A 24,273-nucleotide genomic window follows, 5' to 3' on the forward strand; every position below is an offset into this window, starting at 1 on the left:
GAGTCCTTAGACTGGTAGAGAATTGAATTAACATCAAGGAAACAATCATTTTCCAAGTGTAGTTGCACAATAACTTACAGACTAGCTTTTACAGGGGGAAAAATGATACTGAATATATTGAACTGATAACCAAAAATAAAATTGCACATTCAGAATTGCAAACCTATCCTATTGCCTACAAGCTACTTGAGTATGCAGTCTACATAGAGTCTAGTAAGAAGTCTACAAGTTCCTTCAGTAAGCCCATCACTTTGATATCTTTTCCTCTGCTTATCTCTTGGAACTAGTTTCTGCCCCTTTCACTCCACAGAAAGAACAAGTGGCCTCCTCCTGGCTGAGTGTAAAAGTATTTTCTCTATTCTCATTCTCCTCAGTCAATATTCTGTTTTTGACACAAATGATTTCTTCCTCCTTTTCCACTTCCCTTCCTCCTTGGTTTCTTGTGATTCTGTGATTGCCTGCTTTTCCTCTTTTCTTTCAATCTTTTTCAACATCTCCATTGGTGAGTCCTCTTCCTCCCCTCTCCCACACTTTATTCATAACTTTCTCCAGAGATTTCTTCCCTTTCCCTTCTACACTTTGTCTTTGAGTGGACCTTTTGGGAAGTCCTTTGGATGTAAGACCTCCTACAGCATCAACTACTACCTCTATGCAGATAATGTCCATACCTACACCTTGCTGGTTTAGATTGGTCTTGCCAGTATCTCCTTTTAGATGTGTCATTGTCAGGAGTTGAACCATGGGGTAGGGAGTAGCAGCGTTCCACCAAGTTCCACCTATAAACCAAGAGCTGCCCACTGGAGACAGTAAAAGATGTGAAGATCTTTATATAATTTCCCTTTTTCTTTCTTGAAGGCTTTAAGCAACAGTTAAATAATTAAACAATGCTGATATTGAAATCCTCATTATGCCTCAACAACCGTAGCAGTAGGGATTGTAGGGAGGAGGAGGAGTCTAAAGACTCAATTGGGATTGTGGACCTGGGCATTGTGAAAAATCACACACAAAGAGAGTGAATCCCTGCCCTGAAAGGTTTACAATATCAACGACAGTTCACACCTCTTAGAGGTGTCCATCAGGCTGTCTGAAAAATGTGGCATACATAACTGCATTGGTTCACACTTTGTAGATAAACTAAAAGGCTTTTTCTATTTTTAATATATAAAGGCTAAGTCTCAGGTTGACTCTACACTAGCACTTTCGTTGGTCGGGGTGTGAAAAAAAACCTCCCTGACTGACATAAGTTTCACCAACAGACGCGCCAGCATGGAGATGCTCTTCCGCTGACAGAGCTACCACCAATCGTTGGGGATGGTTTAATTATGCCGGCGGGAGAGCTCTCTCCTGCCGGCATGGAGCAGCTACACAGGAGACCTTACAGCTGCACAGATGCAGCGGTACAGCTGTGCTGCTGTAAGGTCCGTATACCGTACATTTCTTTGCTGTTGTTTTTTTTTCATGGAAGCTTGAATTCCAGAGTACAAGATGACAGCCTCTAGAGGAGTACCATATCACTGTACCAATTTGGAACCTACTGTCTTCCAACGTCAATAAAATTCCATTTTAAAAACTTTGTGCAGTGGAAAACCATGAAGTTTAGAGGGAGTGCATGTATATGTAAAACACCTGCACCTATGTGTGGACTGTACTGGGTGTGCCTAATTTCAACTGTTAGCTCATTGAGATAGGGACCAAAAGTAAAATCCTGACCCCATTGTAGTCAACAGGAGTTTTCCCATTGATTTCAATGGGGATAGAATTTCACTCAGGTTTTGTCCCATATTTGTCAAGCACTAAACACACTGGTAGTGCTCAATTAATAATAGTTCACAACCCTAATTTTTCAAACAGATAGTCTTTGAGGCAGGCTGAGTGAGCTGGTTGGATAACAACAAACACATACACTCAAATAACTATCCATACCCTTACATCTGGGTGTAATACAAGTCGATGATCAACTCCAGAGTGATGTGGAGCTTGCAGGGCTGGATGTGCTTTTTCTTATGTTGTGCTATTATGAGAACATATTAAATGAGTCTTAATAGTGACTGACATTTTAGTACTCAGTTACCCTGTTGATGAGCATTTTATACATAGAAGAATACATTATCAGAAGAAACTTAAATGGGCATTGGTTTCAGAGTAGCAGCCGTGTTAGTCTGTATTCGCAAAAAGAAAAGGAGTACTTGTGGCACCTTAGAGACTAACAAATTTATTAGAGCATAAGCTTTCGTGAGCTACAGCTCACTTCATCGGATGCATTTGGTGGAAAAAACAGAGGAGAGATTTATATACACACACACACACAGAACATGAAACAATGGGTTTATCATACACACTGTAAGGAGAGTGATCACTTAAGATAAGCCATCACCAACAGCAGGGGGGGGGAAGGAGGAAAACCTTTCATGGTGACAAGCAGGTAGGCTAATTCCAGCAGTTAACAAGAATATCAGAGGAACAGTGGGGGGTGGGGTGGGAGGGAGAAATACCATGGGGAAATAGTTTTACTTTGTGTAATGACTCATCCATTCCCAGTCTCTATTCAAGCCTAAGTTAATTGTATCCAGTTTGCAAATTAATTCCAATTCAGCAGTCTCTCGTTGGAGTCTGTTTTTGAAGCTTTTTTGTTGAAGTATAGCCACTCTTAGGTCTGTGATCGAGTGACCAGAGAGATTGAAGTGTTCTCCAACTGGTTTTTGAATGTTATAATTCTTGACGTCTGATTTGTGTCCATTCATTCTTTTAAATGGGCATTGTGGACAGTTTGACCTACTCGTTGGAGCACAAGTTGGGAGCGAGGAGGCAGGCCGGGCTGGACACCAGGAGATGTCCGAGACAGGCCAGAATACCAATAATCAGATGTCAAGAAACCAGCAGGGTCAGGTTACCAGAAGATCAGAGTCAGGTGATAGAGGGAAGGCAGTCCTAAGCAGTTGCATGGACAACTTCCCATTCCTCTGCTTGGTTTAAATGGAATCAGGGAACCAGTCAGAACCCCTGGACTGCCACCAATAAGATTCCAGGACTAGAATCCTCTACCAGTTTTGAGCTTGTAGTTCTGGCTACTGTTAACAGATCACTGGGTGGCAGGTCAGAACTTACTGGCTCCTTAGAGCCCTTTGGACCAGAGTTCCTCACATCACACAGCAACTTGCTAGCTTCTTCGTATATTTTTATTACGATGCTACTTCATATGTCTTAAAATCTCCTCACTCTGCATATTTTCCTGTTAGTTCCTCTAAACAGTCTTCAACTTAGGCAAGGGATACATTTTGGATCTTCACATTATCGGATGAGCAATATCAATCTTCAACCCTAAAATATTCAACCACTATTGCAGGAGAACACTAAATTCTACCATCCTGTCCATGGCACTGGAATCTTCTACAAATCAGAGAGTATTAGGAAGCAATATACTGGTCCAGACTGGCTGCTCTGTAACATCTCCCTCAAGATTTATAAGTGGATGGTTCAGTCAACTGCTGTAGACTTTATAGTTAAAAGCAATTTTAAAATTCTAAAATGAGAAAGAAGTTGTACCTGAAGTCTAACAAAGGAAGGAAAATAGCCTTATAAATAATATATATAAATATAAATATTATGTACACAGTCAGGTAGCTACACTTTGCAAGGGAAATGTCAGGCAAAGTTTATTGCCATCGACTAAGGCTCAATGGAATTAAAATACAAAAAAACAAAAACAAAACCCTAGTGAGGCTCTGCATGAACATTAGTCATGATCACTGCAGGATCAGGGCCTTGAGGATTAATTTTTTCTCTTAGGGCTGGTTGAAATACCTGCTTTAATTGCAGAGATAAATTCTATATCTGCATCAAACACAATTCAAATTATGTGATGGGGCAAAAGATTTTCTATTTGCGGTCAAATTCCCACCCTGAGGGCCAGATTAAAGGAATATGACTTTGTGGATTAAATCTTTCATTGTATTAGACAAATAGTTCTACACAGTGGCTAGGTATTGCATGATTGGAAATCCCTAAGAAATACACTATTTGTAACAGCAAGAACAACTGGAGAAGTATCACCCCGTGGGAGGCACACTGTAACTGTAAGTCTGGAAACCTCCGTTACAAATATACTTCAGATGCTTAATCAATATCATGCCTTAGGACCTAAGATGTTACCATAAAATCAATATTGCCTCTATTTTAAGTAGCACAAGGAACAATGGGATTATTTTCTTCCTTACAAGTCTGCCATGGAGACTCTTCCTCATGGTGTCTCATTTTCTGCTTACAGCTTTAGGAAACCTGCTCCTCTTGGAGCATTCTCAGAGCTATGACACCCTTGAAAAGGGTAAAAGGAGGAGGCTGCAGGAAAGAATGCCTTGGTACAAAAACATGCACAACATAATTCTCTGCTCTTATACAAGAGACCCAATGGACTCCACTATCAATGAGAAATCACCGCATGCTAATCACGGCAAAGAGGGAAGTTTAGGAGTGCCACTGACTCATTATATTGACACCATTGCCACTGTCCTTTTAAGAACAATATTGTTAAAGATTTTTAAAGGAATGCTTTCTCTTGTTCTATTAAATAGATGCTGCTGTAGAGAAATAGAATTTGGGTAAGATAGTGAATGATAACTTCTCTTATCATATATAGCAACTTTCATTCAGAAAGACCCAGAAGTGCTTTAGAAACAGGCCACAAAGTCAGTATGAGAGCCAGGAATGGTCCTTCTACTTTAGTTCCCAGGCATGTGCCAAGGTATATAGACTGTGTTTATGTTTCAACTCCAATATTTTAAAGTCCAAATATTCAATTCAGCACAATGCCCGGCAACTTGGCACTCATATTCTATTTAGGAGTAATGAACATGAAAATCTTATTCCCAATATAGATTATTGCTCTGATGAAAGATGTCCTATGCATGCGTCTTCCCCTCAAAGATGGATAAAAATCTGATTGCCTCATCATTGGGGAAATGGAAAACTTTTAGCACACAACTTCCAGATATATTACACAGAAAGGATACATTTAATAGTTGGATTATGAGAAATTGAGTTAAAATAAAATCTGCAGCGAAGAAAGAGCAGTGTCAGTGTAACTCCACTCTTTCCTTGAGGACAGTAAGTGATGGGATCTAGGCCCACACAAGAACATGAGTTCAAAGAGCTGACCCTAGGTACAAATGTGCCTCCTCACCCATAGAGCCCCCAATCCAGCTAAGAAAAAACACTCCAAAAAGGGAGTGCAGACTTCCTGAGATTTGTGACCTTCTTAAACCTATGCATCTGCCACCTCATTACTTCAAGACCACAACTGCTAGTTGTGACTGTAGCATAGTGTTCAAACCTGACATCAGCAGAAGTTGCCATGGCATATTTTGCAGATTTCAAGCAATGAAGTGATTTCAAGCAATGAACCACCTCTGCATCTGTGCTGTTCAGCCCTCAATTAAGGCACCTTAGCTAATTCCTGCAAGGTGCCATGCTAATATGGTCAGAACTCCACCTCCCTCCCCATACCACACACATACAGAGTCTTACAGCCAGAGAGGGGGAATTACTGCCGGTTGGACAGCAGTAATCTCCTATGATTTTTACACTGGCAGATAAAATTGTTCTAAGGGAACATGCCACATTAAATGGCTGTTCTCCTGACCATATTCCTTTTGTTATATTCAAAGTTCCTTCACAACAGTCACAAAGGGAAGAGAGGACGCTACATCTTTGGGGGAACATAGCATTAAGTGGAAGGGTCACCCAACAATGGTGAGAGTTTCCTTTCAATCCTTGACTTTTCTGTTAAAGTGGCCAGCAAGGATGCCAATTAGCTCCAATTGCTTTGGTGGATTAACAACAACCAGGCACAAAAATAAATCACTAAACATCTGTCAGAAAGTAATACCAACCTGGGCCAGAATTCAGACCAACAAAGTGGCAGTGAAAGATTCTATGTTATACTACCCCATCTGTTCAGCCATTCCATCCCCCACAATTCTAGTCTACTACAACATCAAGTAACCTGAATGATTTTTTTAGTAGCAAATTCTAAAACACTTTGTGGATATCAAATAGCTACATTTTCTCTCTTTTGATGTCACCTGTAAAACGATTACAGAAAAAAGAAAAAAGAAAAGGAGTACTTGTGGCACCTTAGAGACTAACAAATTTATTAGAGCATAAGCTTTCGTGAGCTACAGCTCACAAAATGCATCCGATGAAGTGAGCTGTAGCTCACGAAAGCTTATGCTCTAATAAATTTGTTAGTCTCTAAGGTGCCACAAGTACTCCTTTTCTTTTTGTGAATACAGACTAACACGGCTGCTACTCTGAAACCAGAAAAAAGAAAAGTGCTTTAATGTTATTCTGTTTTACTTCATTTTCAATATTAACAATTTGTTTTAATTGTGTGACATGACAGATCATTAAATCTAAACAGGTTTATAATAAGACAAACTTCATACAATATTTTTTTAAAAAAATCCAATTTACTTGTCACATTTGTTTTATTTCTTTCCTATAACTAATAGGTACCTGAAGTGATTGCACATTAAAGTACATGGGAACTTCCACCACAATATATCTTCTCTTGGTCCCTTATGAAATTAAGTTGTTATACTGTGCTTTTGATATATTAAATTTCTACTGAAAATTATGTAAGAAACTAAGCATGATATATTTTAAAAGAACATTACAAGCAATACAAACTATTGTATAATCATAATTTGCAAGTTCTCAATAAAACAAAAACAGGGCAGCAAACACAATGATCATGTAACTCAAGGATTTTGGATACTATAAAAAAGGATTTATTTCACATATGACTACTAACTTATGCAATCCCAGGAAAAATATGGGCATCTTATCTTGTATTTGTGCATTCTTTTCCTTCTAGTCAAATTATTTACTTTCTTTTGTACTTAAATGGCAGATTTTTATGACCAGCTTTGATCTGTTACCCTGGCATAAGTCTGGAGTAATTCCATGGATCTCTACAATTATTCTATTCTTATAATAGAGATCAGAATTAGATTATAGTACTAAATATTTAGATGTTATATGACTAAGTATTTATTCATATCTCTAGTTCTTCTCTTTCTAAACTCATTAATCCCTTAAACATTGCATAATAGGTATTGAGCGATATACACATATTAAGTGTCCTGGTTACATCCACAACAAAGTCTTAACTAACTAATGAAACGTCATAGATTTTAAATCAGAGGTTTAATATGATTATAACTCAACTTCTGTTTTTAAGTAAACCCCAAGTAAACTTCTGTCTTTAAGTTAAGACTTTCCTTTACAATATGCACCTTATAGCAAAATCCACGCAAAATTCCCTGGTTATTAAAAAAAAGACACCATATAGACTGAACTGTGTTTCATTTGATTCTATTCAACTTAACAATAACCGCAGTCTCTTTTCTATTGTCAAGTTGCTCTCTATACATGTAAATATTTAATGCTATTACCATCATTCACTCAGTGCTCATATTGTCTGATCAAGCCTTTATTTCTGTCTGTTAGATACACTTGAGGATAGCATTTTTCATGTCTGCTGCTCAGTCACATAGAGCCCTTGCTTCTCAAAGGTTCTTCAAAGTTCAATAATTTATTAAACATTGCATGCAAGGGTCTCTACCATTCGCAGAAATGCATAACTGTAGAATGTGTTAAACTATTAAAGCATCTCTGATGAAAAAGGTTATTTTTTAAAAATAATGACACCAGCATGTTGTGCACAAAGTATTTTACACTTGTGCGCGTAGGCACTTAATACAGTGAATAAACTGTGTTTATGCTGTGAGTTCTGGAGACAATTTAAAACTACAAAAGTGAATATCAAGTGCCATATTTACTGGTCACCAGCAAAAAAAAAACCCCAACAAAAACAAACAAAAAAAACCCTCACAAATTTATAACAGGTACTGTTCGAGTACAATTTGTTTCGTAAAATTCTCTGGTTCCAAAACAGATACTGGAGATTAATTTTATCAGTCATATGTATCTATATGCATTAGTTGTTATTTTTCTGTTCGCATTTTCTACCAAATTCCTCTGTTCTTCTGCTACTGTGTGTGGATGTATATGTCTGTGTGTGTATACATATATATGTATATGTACACACATAATCAGAAGAACAGAGGAATTTATAACACACACACACACACACACACACACACACACACAGTAGAACCCTTGATTATTTCAAAGATTCTTTACTGCATTATAACAGCTTCTAAGCATTTAGGGAGCTAAATGTGCCATTTTTTGTTCTATTACGTACGTTTATGGTACTATATTATGTCATATGCTATAATTATGTGTGACAGTATGCAATACATGTGGTACACACATATTACGTGCTACCACATGCCCACAGGACCAAATTTTCAAAAGAGATTACCACCCAACACAATTTCCAGTAAAGCACCAAAGTAATTGGCCAGAGATGCACAAGTGCTCAGCACCTGTAGCTCCCATTGTTCAAATTCTCTCCTGATATACATGAGGGCAAGTTTCCATTGGTTTCAATGGAAAATATGCCTGTGTATGTACCTGAAGAGATTAACTGTATTATAGTGTACTCTGTGGTCCAAATGTTCATGTATCTACATATATATCTTCTGCAGTACAAATTCCACCCACACATAAGCCTTCAAATGAAGCTAAGACAACATGCGTGAGATTTTCAAAAGCACTCAGCATTGGCCTATCTCGGCTCTCATTGATGTCATTAGGAATTTTACCACTGAATTCAATGGGGGCAAAGCAGAGTTAGGCCAAAGTTTAGAGCTTTTGAAAATCTCACTCTACACGTACAACAAGAGGGGCTATGAGGAGTAGACATTTAAAAATATATAATGTTCACATAAATTTTAACAAGTTGAGCTTATTCTTCTTTTACTTTTTAAAAACACAATTTGTAATCATAATGGTTTTTTAATTTTCTTAAGTACAATAAAAATCCACTGTATCAGACCAAAACAACAATTGGGCAAACTTGCTTTTAGATTAAAATTTTTGTCACTTATCTTTTCAAAGTGAACCTCCTTTTTATTGTAGTTGAACAAGCATTGTGACCAGGGCATTTAAACTTTACTGAAATAGTGAGAAAGCACAATTATTCTTTCCATCCCAATGGACTTTTACTCAGTATGAGTATAAGACAAGATCCTAGTCTTCAATGAAGCTACAAGGAATGAAAAAACTGAATTCAAAAATTCTGCATCTCATTTAACATTGTTAATGCAAATTAGGGTTAAATATTAATTAAATTAATATTTAATTGTTTTAAAACTTTTGTTTCTTTCTACTCTTTAAACACTACAAGTTAATTATAAAATAATGTAAAACAAGTGTGGATTTAAAAGAACTTTTTCAAGATTTGCGTTATTAGTTCAAGATCTATTGTCACTGAAGAAGTGGAGTTCTTGACTCTATGCTGCCTTAAAGTACGATTCCTTGCAAAAAGACAGCAGGACCACAAAGGAGAGATATGGTAGGAAAGAACTGGTTTCAGAGTAGCAGCCGTGTTAGTCTGTATTCTCAAAAAGGTATATAAATCTCTCCTCTGTTTTTTCCACCAAATGCATCCGATGAAGTGAGCTGTAGCTCACGAAAGCTTATGCTCTAATAAATTTGTTAGTCTCTAAGGTGCCACAAGTACTCCTTTTCTTTTTGGTAGGAAAGAAGTGAGACAGCAGCATGGAATGGCAATGATGGGAGGATAGCTTGGAAAGGATGATCTATGTTAAAAGCAACCAACTATGACAGGGCAGGAGGGAGAGAGAGAGAAGAAATCAAATGTTCCAGCTATAGAGGAAGGACCACAGTATATAGCCTTACATCTCACTATGAAATAACAGTAAAGCATATAGGAGCACAGTCTGATGTTATGTGATGACAGGGCACCACATATAGCCACAGATGAAAAACTCTATGAGAGAGTGCACTACTGAAATACCTTTTCAAAGCCTTTGAAAAAGTATTTATAGGGCTAGCATCCTTGCTGTGTGAAACTCTCACAATAAAATCCAACGCAAGGTAAAACTTGCCTCCTTTAGGGTTTTATATGCAGTTTGCCATTAAAAAAAAGTCAGCATTTACCATCAATTACCATGTTGTGGTATGGGAGATACATACGTATTTCCTACTCTAAAATACAGGGGAGTATTAGTAATCTCTCAGAAACCAGTGTCGTAACTGTTGGGAAACACTGACTTTTTAATTGCAAACACTGTATACAAAATACTACTTTTGCACCTCCACAAGAGAATAATTTGGCCACAAACAACTAGAGTAGCCTATTTTGCTATTCTTGTTCCCAATAAGTATTAACTTTATTCTACAAGCAAATTGGCCAGTACTATATATCAGTGAAATACACCACTTTGTTAACATGAATGCTTCCCTAATACACAATATTGCTCAATACAATACAGTAGGCATTAATACAATATAGCTTTTTCTGGAAGATGAGTAAATACCAAGAGTTGTAATAATAGTTAAACCTTTTCCAAATATATGCTGAATGCAATCCACTTGAACTCCATTGCTTATTTGTCCCTAGAGCAATCTTCGGTAGTCATTGCCTTTTTGTCCTGAACAAATTGGAAAGGTGAGGCAGGGATGAGAAATCTTGTGTGGGTACAGTGACTTGCCAAGTGTGGTCAATAAGGAGAGAGTGGAATTTTATTATATTTATATAAAATGTATTGTTTAGTACAAAAATGCCACAACTTCTGTGAGCAAATGGACCCATAAAGATTTACTAGACTGGACCATTACATTACCTTTATTTTCTCAAAACTTATTTTCCAACTCATTTGACTTATGCTAACTGGATTTTACAATAACATGTCTAGTAAAGATGGAAGTTTTATTTCTTGTTAAATAATGTTTCCCTGCATTTCTGTGTATATGCCTATTTCAGCTGGGTTTTGTTGACCGTCCTCTACAATATAAGATTCTTAAACTCAATTCCCAATCAGGCCTACCCTCATTAAAAATGGACCTTTCACCTCTGATGCAGCAATACTAACATAAATTACATTTTGTTGTAGCCCAAAGGTGATAGACTTGAAAGCAGGATAAATAAGGAATAATGCAGAAGCCAGTTGGGTCAGCCTTTCATTATATTCCTTTCAGATGCTATTAATCTTGCTTCTAGTCAGCAGGCTGAAAATAATTACATCTTCTAACCTATGTTTTACACACAACTAGCAATAAGGACAGGTCATGAAAGACAAATAATTTTTGGTCCTCATAAAAAGCACTTTAAAATGGTACTATCTGGGCATCATGGCATGTTGCTCATATTCTGACACAAGTAGGAGATAGTTCAACAACTGAATTTATACAGCCACATACATGGCACAAATTTGCTCACAGTATGTCACCAGCAACAGATAAAATATTTAAAAGATCAGCAAATTCAAGGCCATAGTACAATATTTATTTACTTTTTATAGCAAGCTCCTCTCTCAATTCAGCCTAATTCATGATGCAAACGAGGGGACATATCTGAAGAGTTATGACAGGAGAAAATACAGAAGAGACCCTCAGACTTTTTCAATTTATCTCCCAGTGTGTTGTGGTTGCCCTCTGGTTTCCAACAATCAGCACTAACTTAATTACACCTGAAAGTAGATGGTGGTATGGAGGACCTGATGGGAATCCTTAGACTCCAAGAATACGTACATTACTAGAAAGTACCACAACAATGGAAATTAAACTCTAAACAATTGGTATAAGTACAATCTGGACAGCCACCATAAAAATGTAGATTGTGCTATGCAATTTCCAAGTAGCTAAGTGCATGTAACATTTTTATCAATGACCTGGAAGAAAACATAAAACAAAGATTAGAAGACTGATAAATAATGAAGAAGATAGGACACTGATACAGAATGATTTAGATCTGTGGGTAAGCGGGGCATAAGCAAACAATGTGTGTTTTAATACAGTTAAATGTAAATGTATACATCTAAAAAAAAGAATGCAGCATGTACTTACATAATGGGGGACTCTTTCTTGGGAAGCAGTGACTCTGGAAAAGGTTTGGGGGCCCTGATGGCTCATCAGCTGAACATGAGCTCCAAGTGTGATGCTGTGGCCAAAAGGGCTAAAGCAATCCTTGAATGCACAAACAAGAGAATCTTAAGCAGGAGTTGGAAGGTTATTTTATGTCTTTGTTTGGCACTGGTGTGACCGCTGTTGGAATACTGTCCAGTTCTGGTGCCCACAATTCAAGAAAGATGTCCATAAACTGGAGATGGTTCAGAAAAAAGCCATCAGTATGATTTAAGGATTAGAAAATACAGCTTATAGTGATAGATTCAAGGAGTTTGTTCTATTTAGTTTTAAAAAAGAGAAGGTTAAGGGGTTACCAGATCATAGTCTACAAGTACCCAAATGGGGGACAAATATTTGATAATGGATTCTTCAATCTAGCAGACAAGGTAACAAGATTCAATTGCTAGACAAATTTAGAATGGATATAAGACATATTTTTAACAGTAGGGTAATTAATGGAACAATTTACTGAGCATCGTGGCGGATTCTCCATCACTGGCAATTTTAAATCAAGACTGGATTTAATTTATTTAAATATTTATCTATTCAGATGTGTTCTAATTCAAATGGAAGTATTTTGGGGAAGTTCTTTAGCTTGTGTTATACGGGAGGTCAGGAGATCACAATGGTCCCATCTGGTCTTGGAACCTGTAAATTGTGAAGGATGTAGCTGAGCAGACTACCCAATGATGAGAAACTGGAATGCTAAGATATGTGCACCTGAATAGATCCCAAAAGAAAGCTGTTTTTGTTTGGTTTTTGTTGTTGTTTTAAAGTTATTCTAATGAAAGCAGGCTGATTGAGGTTTCAGGGGGAGGGGAGAGGCCAGGGGCTGATTTGAATTTAAACGTTTCCCTGCAGTTTTGGAACCCAAAAATTGCAACCCAATACTTCTATATCAGAACCAAAAAGTTAAAGTGATTATTAAAGAAAAAAAGTAAAACTGACTTGACAATTGTATTTATCCAAGTTGGGTAACACTGAAAAGGCATTAGTTATTTAACAGTCTTAAAAAATTTTAACTTTAAGCTTTTTTGAAAGGCCTCGGTCTGTTTTTACAGTACTAGCACAATGGGACCTCCCATCCTTATTGAGTCCTCACAGCATTACTGTCATACAAATAATAATTTAAAACACAAATTTAATTACTTGTGCTACTAATTATTTTTAACCTAAAAGTGTCCCTTTAAGAAGGTCAATTCTTAGGGCCCTATCCTGCTCCCATTAAAATCAATGGCAAAATTTTGATTGACATCATTCAGAGAAGGACTGAGAACTTAATGCACTGTCATAGTCACAAGATTACCCAATACTTTATTTCATCACCATCATTATTTACATAGCTCTCCAAATGTGCTTGCGGCTGTAAGAAAGGCTATGTAAGCTAGTGGTTGCAGCATGGGCCTGGAAGTAGGAGACCCAGGTTCTGTTCTCAGCTCTGATACTATATTTGCTATTTGAACTTGAGCAAGTCACTCAGCTTTCTGGGATTTAGTTTCCCCATCTGTAACTTGAAACTAAAACTAACCCCTCTTCCAAGGGGGTTGTGAGATTTATCAATTCATGTTTGTGAAGCAGTAAGAGGCGATCTTTAGATGCATGGCTGCATAAGTATTTATTATCACTAGACAAAAATAATACAGTTTTAACACAGACCACTACGATATATATCATTCAGGCACAAGCAGGTGTAGTGATGTTTAGTCAAATTCAGATCTGGTATAAGAAAGTCAATACCACTGACTTTGTTGCAGTGCAGTTGCATCCATATACACCAGATCGGAATTTGGCCTATTGCCAATGAGGAGATTAAGGATCATGGATATCAAGATGAGGCTGTCCAGAGTCTAGCTATATAAGCATTAAATATGCCAGGGAAATTTGCCCAAAGATAAGACGCACATGCCTACAAGTGAAGCTTGAGAACTAAAAGTACAAAGCAGGGCAGACCAGAGCAACAACTAGAAAAGTATAAGAAACAAAAGCAATCATGAGCAAGGACTGGAGCAAGCACTGGCAGCTTAAGATTGAGACCTAGAGTAGTGCAAGAGAACCAAGAGCAAGGTCCAACACTGCAGAAAAGCCAACAAACAGCAATATAGTGGTTCATATCTTTCCAAGAAGCAAGTGCAAACCTGGGTACTAGCCAGGTTTTATGTGATCTTTGTGTTTCAATTACAGATTTTAGTGGTAGGAAACAATAATTTAGTCTACCTGCATCTCCTTCCTTCTTTTGGTACCTCATGGCCAATTAAGATAAAAGTAGCTCAACAAGATGCACATGTAAGAAAATACCTTTCACAGACCAGATGCAAATTTAATTACTTCAAGTTAAGCCTTCCATCTTGTCTAGGGGTCCTTCAAAAATGCAACTGTAAACAAGCACTACATTGCAATCAGGTGTCAAAGGCTTATTTGATCTCTTGCAAAATATGTCACAAATCACTGGCAGAAACTGGGTCGAGAGGAAGAACAAAGGAAAAAACTGTCAATGGACTAGGTAGCTCATGTGAGTGTGCCTATTAGTGCACTGGATCTTTCTGCTCCTGTCTAATGCTGTCCATATAAAGTGTTCCTAGTTTGACAGTGTTCCGTTATCTTGCATTTGATGTAATTTTTCTACAGTAAGCAGAAATCCAAGGAAACTGGTGGTAGAGTAACCAAAGGAAACAATAAAGATGCCAATATCATTTTACTATAACATCAACTGCATGTTATTCTTCATTTCTTACACACTATGTACCTTTTTAAAGATACCTCAAAATATATTTGAAAAATAATAATAAACAACCATATAAGTCTTAGAAGCAAATTAGCTTTACTTTCCAACACGCTTATTGAAGACCCCAAGTAAATCATAGCTAACATGGTCTTTAAAAAAAGGAGTACGACAGCATCGTACACCTCGATAGGAGCACTATACCTCTGAAGCATTTGACTGTGACATTATCCGATTAAAATATGACCATATAGATCATTGTTGCAACCACTGTTATATATTTTCAGAAAATATTGTACGATTATGGAGTAAGATGTCTATGAAAAGGTTATGATTTTCTGGTTATGATTATGCTATCTGTATGCATGTATCATTTTTGTATTTAAAGTTATAAGTATTGGCTCTGTACCTGGATTTCAAATGTTTGCTCCTGGGTAACACTCACGAAGTAATAAGCCAGATATGCCATGTAAGATATCTGCAAATATGTCATAATTTGCTATATATGATAACCTTGTTTATATGTTTGTATTACCTTTGTATTATGAGTTATAGTTATATGTCTGTATTTCAAACTTGTGCTATGTTTCTGGGTGACACCCCCAGACAGTTTGGCATCAGCACTACTTAGCCTGCTTGATGGCCCATTTAAGGACCATCAGCTATACAACTGACCCACTGAGAGAAGGCAGATACACCTTATGATTCAGCAAGGCATGCAGAGAAATGCCTATGGAGAGAACTTTAAGGCTTCCAAGCCATGTGCTGGGCAGCTCGTGTTTGAAAGAAAGGAAGCATAGGCCACATGGCAAAAGACTATAAAAGGCAGCTGCATCGTCTCCATTTTGTCTTCAATCCTGCTTCTTACCTCTGGAGGAACTTTGCTACAAACTGAAGCTCTGAACAGTGGATTGAATGAGGCATCCAAGCTGTGGATGTACTCCAGAGACTTGACTTAAGCCAGCAGTTTATTCCACCATTAAGCCTACAAGCCTGAGCCAAGAACTTTGCCATTATTGTATGTAATTGATTCCTTTAACCAATTTTAACTCTCACCTTTCTGTCTTTTTACAAATAAACCTCTAGATTTTAGTTAATAAGAATTGGCTGTACCGTGTATTTGGGTAAGATCTTAAACATTTGTTAACCTGGGAGGTAACGTGTCCAATCCTTTGGGATTGGTAGAACCTTTTCTATGATTAAATAAGATTTACAAAAATTTTCATCATATTTGACGTGGGTACCTGGATGGAGGCCTGAGGCTGGATCACTTTAAGGGAACTGTGTTGTTTGGACTTCTGAATAACCAGAAAGGTAATAAACAAGCTGTTTTATGCTGACTTGGTGAATCTAAGTATTGGAATATCCACCAGTTTTTGTGGGTTTGGCTGCCCCATTCTTTAGAGTTCACCCTAATTGAATGACCATAGCTGGCCCGCACAGGTCACTGGTCACACAGGACCCTGGTCACAAAGGCACTGGCCAATTCCAGAGGCAAAATATCAGATACCAGACTTCTGTATCTTTCTGACTAGATAAAATTTCTAGTAGGTCACTCTTCATTACGTCATTGAACTAAAATGTGGTTCAGAGCTCCTTACATATTTTACATAATCAAGTATGGGTGTTCTATTTTTACATTTACTTGTAAAGTAAATCTAAAATTAGTGAACGAACAACTGTAAAAAAATGAATGTGGCAGGAAGATACAAAGGTATTTTAATTATTTCTAGGCATATAGTGGATTAATTTATATAAGTATTTAGATGTAGTGAAAGAACCTATGTTAATGAAATGCTATGGCTGTGCAACTGAAATATCATAAAAACCAGATATCAAAAAGTGCAGAGGCCAAATTCCTCTCTTAAATGCCATTCAGACTGATGGAGTTAGACCAAGCATGAATTTGGCCCAAGGTTCCAACAGCAACATTAATTGTAATATACAAACTGTGCAATAAAAACAAACTAAACATTGCTAAACAGAAAGTGATATATTAAGCTACACCTGTACCAAGAAAACCCATAATAAAAGCTACTGGGTATTTTCCCCAGGCCTGGGAAAAGAGTATTGTAGGGAACTGTGAATTTTGCTTTTCCTGATTTTCTGATTTTAAGAATGAAGCCTTAATGTTGCATTAATTGAGCTTTTCTATTTAATTTCCTAGGTGTGTACAAGAAAAACTATTGAGGAAAAAAACCGTAAGACATGTTTTAAGTATGCACCATACCTGTATCTTTATTAACTACATACTCTTAAATGAACCATCAGAGCACATGCACTTCTAGGAATATGTTTTTTTTAACATATACAATGTTTACAAGGACTTCCACTCCATCATCAGGAGCGTATACAGGACACACCTATCTGACAAGGTGAAATGCATTAGGGAACAGACTATGCAAACCCCCCCTCCCCTCCCCAGGTCCCACTGACCCCATGAGGGAAGTGGATTGGGGATACGCTGTCACCAGGATGAGAGCAAGAGTTGAATGCGTTCCTCCCTGGCTGGAGAATGGGTCCTCTAGCATCTTTTTTCCCCCGTCTTCTCCATAGCTGAGACTGAGGGCTTGTTTACACTACCCACCGGATTGGTGGGCAGCAATCGATCCAGCGGGGGTCGATTTATCGCACGTAATATAGATACGATAGATCGACCACTGAGCGCTCTCCCGTCAACTCCAGTACTCCACCAGAACGAGACGCACAAGCGGAGCCATCAGCTGCCAACTTACTGCAGTAAGTAGATCTAAGTAAATCAACTTCAGCTACACTATTCACATAGCTGAAGTTGCGAGTCTTAGATCAACCCCATGCAGTAATGTAGACAAGCCCTCAGACCCGAAGAGGTGCCAGGTGACCTACTCCCCCACTCATTTATTTCCACTAGCTCAGGCTCTAAGTGTTCCATTACATTCAGCTGCACAAGATATGACAATCCAGGAAATTTGAAAAGGATTTGTGCTCCAATTATCTTACATTCAGAACAACAAGTATGGGCAAAAAAACAAGGAAACTGGAGGGCTCAGGATCCAGATTCACAAGAGGCAGTATGGTAAACCCAGCATGTGAGCAAGCGGAATTCTAAACAAGCCTACTCACCATCTTTCTGGGCTAAAACAACAACAAAACACCACTTAAGTTTAAACCAGGTTTTTACGCTCTTCGATTTTTGTTTTTCCACCTCCAGGAAGCTTCACTTCCTGCTTCTAGTTCTCTTTGCGTTTGAGAGATCGAGATCTTCTTGCATTCTGAAATGGACCAGTCTAATCATTAGGAAGAAAACAACAACTCTGAATCTTTAAGAAAGGATAGTCTAGTAACAATATTACACTGATGCAGGAAAAGAGGCTTGTATTTCTATTTAGGGTCATAAAACCAGCTATCCTATTACAATGTAAAATGGAAAATAGCATTATAAGAAAAACTTACCAAACCACACAGTACTGGGGAATGAAGGGGGACATGGGATAGGAACTTATTTTACCTCTTTAGGTAGCTATTTCTGTAATTTTAACATAGTTGGAGGGAACATTTAAAAGACCATTAAAAGTGCTTCTCTCTCATGTAAAATATATTAATTTTATTGAACATATTATATGTATTATTTATTTGCTATTAAGGAGATATATGATTCTTGACAGTGTTTTTTTAAATTTTCCCAGCATGCTATTGTTAGTAGAATATAACCATTTTAATAAGAAATTTGTAATATGCATGTTCAGATTTTGTTTTCAAATGTGTTTGACTATGCAATTTTGGGGCCAATTAATGTATTCATATACTGCACTAACACTATGGACATAGTATATTTCCTTAGCATGGAACAGATTTTTTTTTAATCCTCCAGAGATGCTTCTTTACCCTGCATATTTTACCAAAAAAATGTGCTAGTTCTATTTATCTCATTCCAATAAAATTTAAACAGTACAAAATATTATTCATATCTCTATATTATGAACTGTTATGTACATGAAGTGGATAATAATATTAACATTAATGCTTCTGTAGGCTATTCAGCAAATAAATGGATGAAGTAATTCCATCTACTACTTCTAGAGCTCAATTACAGTTGTAAATGAGAAAATTGCAATAGACAAACTGAGTGAAAATCAGAGCCACACAACAACTGTAACAATATATCTACTGTGTAAAGGTTCTGTTTATATAAAGACAGATTAATCTGTGATTTTTCATCACTGGTAACAGTACTATCCAACTAGATTTCAAATTATATTTTACATTGCTATATAATCTACTCTATTTAGAAAATGTATCACTCACTTAGAAACAGATAAAATTAAAAATGCCATTTCATTATTGTGTAAAAACAGGTGCAGCATAACATCAAACCCCTACATCTGACTCAAACTACCGCCAGCAATATGTACTGTAACTTTCACTGGTAGGTAGCTACAAATGTGACATACACAGTTTTACAGGCATAATGTCATAAAGCCATACCTGCTGTCAGTAGAAATTCCATGAGGTTTCTTGCTAATATTTCAGACACCATGTGATCGCAGAACAGAGGCTGCACCAATAAATGCTCATGTAAAATGTTTAGTTTTTGAGAGCTACAGTCATCTCCCTTAAACACTTTGATAACAAAATGACATTGTCAGCATTTCCACTAACCCCATCAGTAGTGTCGGGCTGAGTAAATGATCTGTTTATCGAAGGCAAATTTGGTAAGACTTTAAGACTAACTACTGGATACATGAAACACCTTCCTTTTTTTTTTTTTTAAAAGCAGCAAATTCCTTGTAAAAGGAGCACAACACCACCCAAAATTAATTAACCCCACCACTGACTCTCACATCTACTTCCCCTTTCTCCACACCCGTGCCCCAAAGACACCACTTCCTTGCAGAAATAAAAGTCTAAAGAGTTGTACAGAGCTAACTGGATCACTGGATTGGGAATGGCCATTTTCTACCCCCTTACTGCCATGGTGTTTTCAGTTTTCTACACCCAAGGCTACCTGGGTAACACTAAGATGGAAGAGGCCTGATACACCAATGCATTATTTAATTAGTATACAGAGAGGTATGAAAACTAAATTGTTGCCTTTATTTAGATTCCTAACAATCAAAGAGATTTAATGAAAGTTCATAGATTCTAAGGCCAAAAGGGACCATTGTGATTATCTAATGTGACCTCCTGTAAAACAAAGCCCTAGAACTTCCCCAAAATAATTCTCATAGCATATCTTTTTGAAGTTAATTCAATTCATCATCCCTCTCCAGAATGACAGGTTTCAGAGTAGCAGCTGTGTTAGTCTGTATTCACAAAAAGAAAAGGAGTACTTGTGGCACCTTAGAGACTAACAAATTTGTTAGAGCATAAGCGAAGTGAGCTGTAGCTCACGAAAGCTTATGCTCTAATAAATTTGTTAGTCTCTAAGGTGCCACAAGTACTCCTTTTCTTCTCTCCAGAATGAACACTTTTTCACTGGAAAGGGGGGCAAATTTTGTTTCAACTGACATTATGATATTAACATTAAATGCCAAGGGGAAGCATGGAGTTGGGGCAAAGTCACCACCAGCATAAATGAGTGCCACTACATTGACTTCAATAGTAGTATGTCTGCATATGCTCCTTTGTCATTTGGTAGTCTGTATTTATTTGGCTTTTTCACACCTAGAGAGCCCCTCCCCGCTACAGCTGTTTTCTATATAGCTAGAGTGAACTGGAAGTAAATGTTTTGTCTTCAGGCTTCAAAGAGAGAAATTTAATGTTTGACACTTGCAGTCATCATTTGAGTTTTCAGCATCCTGATTTACTTATCAACAAGCAAGAGTTATCACCACCATTGGGATCATACCTTATTTTGTTGTAACTGAGCTCAATACAAAGGACTGATAAGACTCCCGACTTTCTAATTGACTGTTGGGACTTCTTAAGATAGATAACTTAATGAGCTTCAATTACAATATTGCAGAAATTGCCTTCATTCTACTGAAACCTCCTTCCATATCTTCTGGGGAGACAGACGTGAAATCTTTTTGATTTTCTGTTACAGATATCATGAGTAATATCCTAGACACTCCAGTCACACTTTAAATAAGCATCTTGCCTTTTAAACACTCAGCAATCTTTAGTGTGCTGAGAAAAATGCACATTTGGCCTCCTCAAGTATGAAAAATGAACCCAGAAGTCAATTACATATCTTACCTAGTTTGTCTTTTGTGAAAGCTTAAAAAAAATAGCACCATCTAAAAGGAATAATTGGCCCATTGTATGTGCTAGGGACTAAATCCTTAATTTATACTAAAGCCTCAATTGGTGTGATAAAATTGTGCCATCGTATGACCTTATATTATTTTCCTTATTTATTTTCCCCCACTTACCACTTACATTTATGGTCAGTTTTGAAAAACTACATTATGTTTCTCTCTGGGAACTATATCCTGATTATTTGGACAAGTGTGTTAAGTATCATTTTTTTTGTTTGTGTCAGTACTTACAATACTACCCTTAAACAAATCAAAAAGATTTTTATGAAATTTCATTAAGGAAAAGCAATAATATTTTAACACTACTGCACCTCTTAAGACACACTCCTACACTGGGGATTGTGCAGAAGTGCACCACTTCAGCAGGAACACTGAGAGGCACTGCTTGATTCAAGCATAATGCTCTCCGGAGATTCAGTGTGCAAGGAGTCTCAGACACTGGACTGCCTTGTGAAATGAGATAGTATGCACTCCCACCATGTGGGGTTAGCTCTGTCTCCCAATATTACTAGCTCTATGCAATCCTTGAGCTTCCTGACCTTGAAGAACAGAAGTTGTGCTAGACCTCTATTTTTGATGTAAGGTGCAGAGCACTCCTTGAGTACATGCCTCCTTTGTACACTAAGACAGGGGCTTAGAACTAATTTTGCCCTTAATCTCGAGCACTCTGGGACTGAGTACATGACCACCGTAAAGGAAAACATGTTATGTCACTGTATTTATTTGTGTGTGTCTGGCATAATATTCATCAATTTATCCTCAAGCATTACTTTGATACACCTTAGGTCTATAGTTTTATTAAACACTTAAGTTATTTACATATTGCCATCTATGAATTTTCTACATTCCAAAGTAATAGGAAATAATGAACCCCCCCACCCCCGAAGTTATCTTTGCTTCAGAAACATGCACCTATTATCCATAGCTTCCATTTACAGGATCTTGGTTGGGGCTCTAGGGGCTGCTTAATAATAATAAGACTTTTACACTAGAATAGTGTCTGCTCAAATCACAAATTGTAATTCGTTTTAATATTTAAACACATACATTAGCCCATGACTCAAGAGATGTCAGAAACTTTGTTCATTCACCAAAAGACCTCAGACAAGTGAAAACCAAGGTTAAATGCAGAACTTGAACCTTGAGAGTTTGAGGTCAATGGAAGGAATCTCTTGGTACGTGCCATATGTCCTATGATATCAAGAGCTCACACAATAAAGAATCTCTGCATTTCTTCACAACCTTATTTAGTAACGTAAACCAGTTCTTTCTTTCCACCCCGAGTATATTTTATCAGTAGCTAGAAATGTCAAATACTTCTGTGGTAAACAGAAATATCCTGGCCTTTTTTATTTTTGTACATGCTGATAGTAAAGAAGGCAACAATATAATCTGCCTAAGGCAACTATCACCATCCACACTAGACAGGTCATTTTCCTTTTATCAAAGAGAAGAGTAGGTCATCGCATTTTAGTACATGTTGACACCACCACTACTAAAAAAATAAAGAAGAAAAAAAAGATAAGAATTCAGTGCCCTTAAGGTACCTTAACCTCTATTTTACCTAATACAGATATTTCACAGCTATTGCATTAAAGCCAGAAGAGAGACAGGTTTGTACCCTCAAAGAATGCACTACAAAGGTCTCAACCTTTGAGACAAGCTGATATTTATACTGCGGAGTATATATGTGACAACGAAGCACTTCCCTTAAGGTATCTCTCATTCTTTTCTTTTGGATAATAGGATTTATTTCTCTTTCAAGAGGCAACATAGGACCATAGATCTTTAACCTTTCAATCATATATGTATATTTTTGAATACTTCTTGAAATTGGAAGAAAGAATCTAGAGAAAACATCTTGCAGTATGCCAACAACTTCAGAAGTTTCTTTCCTTCCAAAAAATCCAGAATTGAAAACATTTTGTTTATACTCTGGTGCACACTGAAAACAGAATTCCACATCACAATGGGCACTTATCTACACTAGTCCTCAGTTGTTTTTCTTCCAACATCTCAGTCAAGGCTGGGGTTGCCAACTTTATAATATATAAAAACGGACACTCTAGTAGGAGTGCAGGAAATTCCCCTGCCTCGCCCCTTTCCCCTGAGGCCCACCTCCTGCCCTGCCCCATCTTCCTGAGGCCCCACCACCAGTTCGCTCCTCTTTCCCCCTCGCCCCCTCACTCACTGCTCTTCCCCTTTCTCCTCCTCCCTGCGTGGGTTGGGAGGGACTCCCCTGAAGAGCTGGGGCTGGGAGCTGCAGCCACTGATGCAGGTAGGAGGCAGCCCCAGCTAAGTAGGGGCTGGCACGGGTCATTACTCGGTGCCTCCAGTAACCAGACTTTGTGGGATGATAGATCTGACTGGACACCATCAGATCCCCTTTTCCACTGGATTTCTGGTTGAAAACCAGACACCTAGCTGGCCATCCTAAAGTCACTGGTGCAAGTTCACTATTATTTTACTATCCTGGCTTTAGCTAGGTAATAGCTTTAAGCCACTGTTCCTTTTAACATGTAAGATGAGGCTGAGATAATATAAATGTACCATCTTCTGCCTATTATATATTTGAAAACTCATGGCGATCGAGGCAGGTCCCGGACGACTTGAAAAAGGCTAATGTAGTGCCCATCTTTAAAAAAGGAAAGAAGGAGGATCCTGGAAACTACAGGACAGTCAGCCTCACCTCAGTCCCTGGAAAAATCATGGAGCAGGTCCTCAAGGAATCAATTCTGAAGCATTTAGAGAGGGAGGAAAGTGATCAGGAAAGGAATCAGCATGGATTCACCAAGGGCAAGTCATGCCTGACTAATCTAATTGCCTTTTATGACAAGATAACTGGCTCTGTGGATAAGGGGAAAGCCGTGGACGTGTTGTTCCTTGACTTTAGCAAAGCTTTTGACACGGTCTCCCACAGTATTCTTGCCAGCAATTTAAAGAAGTATGGGCTGGATGAATGGACTATAAGATGAATAGAAAGCTGGCTAGATTGTCGGGCTCAATGGGTGGTGATCAATGGCTCCATGTCTAGTTGGCAGTCGGTATCAAGTGGAGTGCCCCAAGGGTCGGTCCTCGGGCCGGTTTTGTTCAATATCTTCCTTAAAGATTTGGAAGATGGTGTGGATTGCACCCTCAGCAAGTTTGCAGATGACACTAAACTGGGAGGAGAGGTAGATACGCTGGAGGGTAAGGATAGGATACAGAGGGACCTAGACAAATTAGAGGATTGGGCCAAAAGAAATCTGATGAGGTTCA

At 37.8% G+C, this 24,273-nt stretch overlaps 1 protein-coding gene and 1 long non-coding RNA gene across 16 annotated transcripts in view; one reads left to right on the forward strand and one right to left on the reverse strand.

Annotated features, from left to right (window-relative positions):
- Positions 1-4,517, forward strand: part of LOC122456317 — a 79,331-nt gene extending 74,814 nt beyond the window's left edge. Inside the window, exon 3 of the long non-coding RNA XR_006275174.1 lies at positions 4,265-4,517. This is a non-coding gene — a long non-coding RNA (uncharacterized LOC122456317). The remainder of the gene's footprint in view (positions 1-4,264) is intronic.
- The window catches only part of FTO (FTO alpha-ketoglutarate dependent dioxygenase), a 334,924-nt gene that overhangs the window by 292,547 nt on the left and 18,104 nt on the right, over positions 1-24,273 (reverse strand). For 3 of the 15 annotated variants that reach the window (XM_043495126.1, XM_043495128.1, XM_043495129.1), the window contains exons 2-4: positions 20,604-20,759; positions 19,241-19,310; positions 11,998-12,250 (exon numbers count right to left, since the gene is read on the reverse strand). The exons of 5 other annotated variants lie outside the window; for them this stretch is intronic. In XM_043495126.1, coding sequence (XP_043351061.1) covers positions 11,998-12,063 — 66 coding nt within the window. In that variant the 5' untranslated portion in view covers positions 12,064-12,250; positions 19,241-19,310; positions 20,604-20,759. Of the gene's footprint in view, positions 1-674; positions 798-1,923; positions 2,075-11,997; positions 12,251-19,240; positions 19,311-20,603; positions 20,760-24,273 lie in introns of those variants that run through there. 7 more of the 15 variants (XM_043495132.1, XM_043495131.1, XM_043495125.1 and 4 more) reach the window with 5 other exon arrangements.

Source organism: Dermochelys coriacea, chromosome 12, assembly GCF_009764565.3.
Source record: "Dermochelys coriacea isolate rDerCor1 chromosome 12, rDerCor1.pri.v4, whole genome shotgun sequence".
In the NCBI taxonomy this organism is placed as follows: Eukaryota; Metazoa; Chordata; order Testudines; family Dermochelyidae; genus Dermochelys; species Dermochelys coriacea.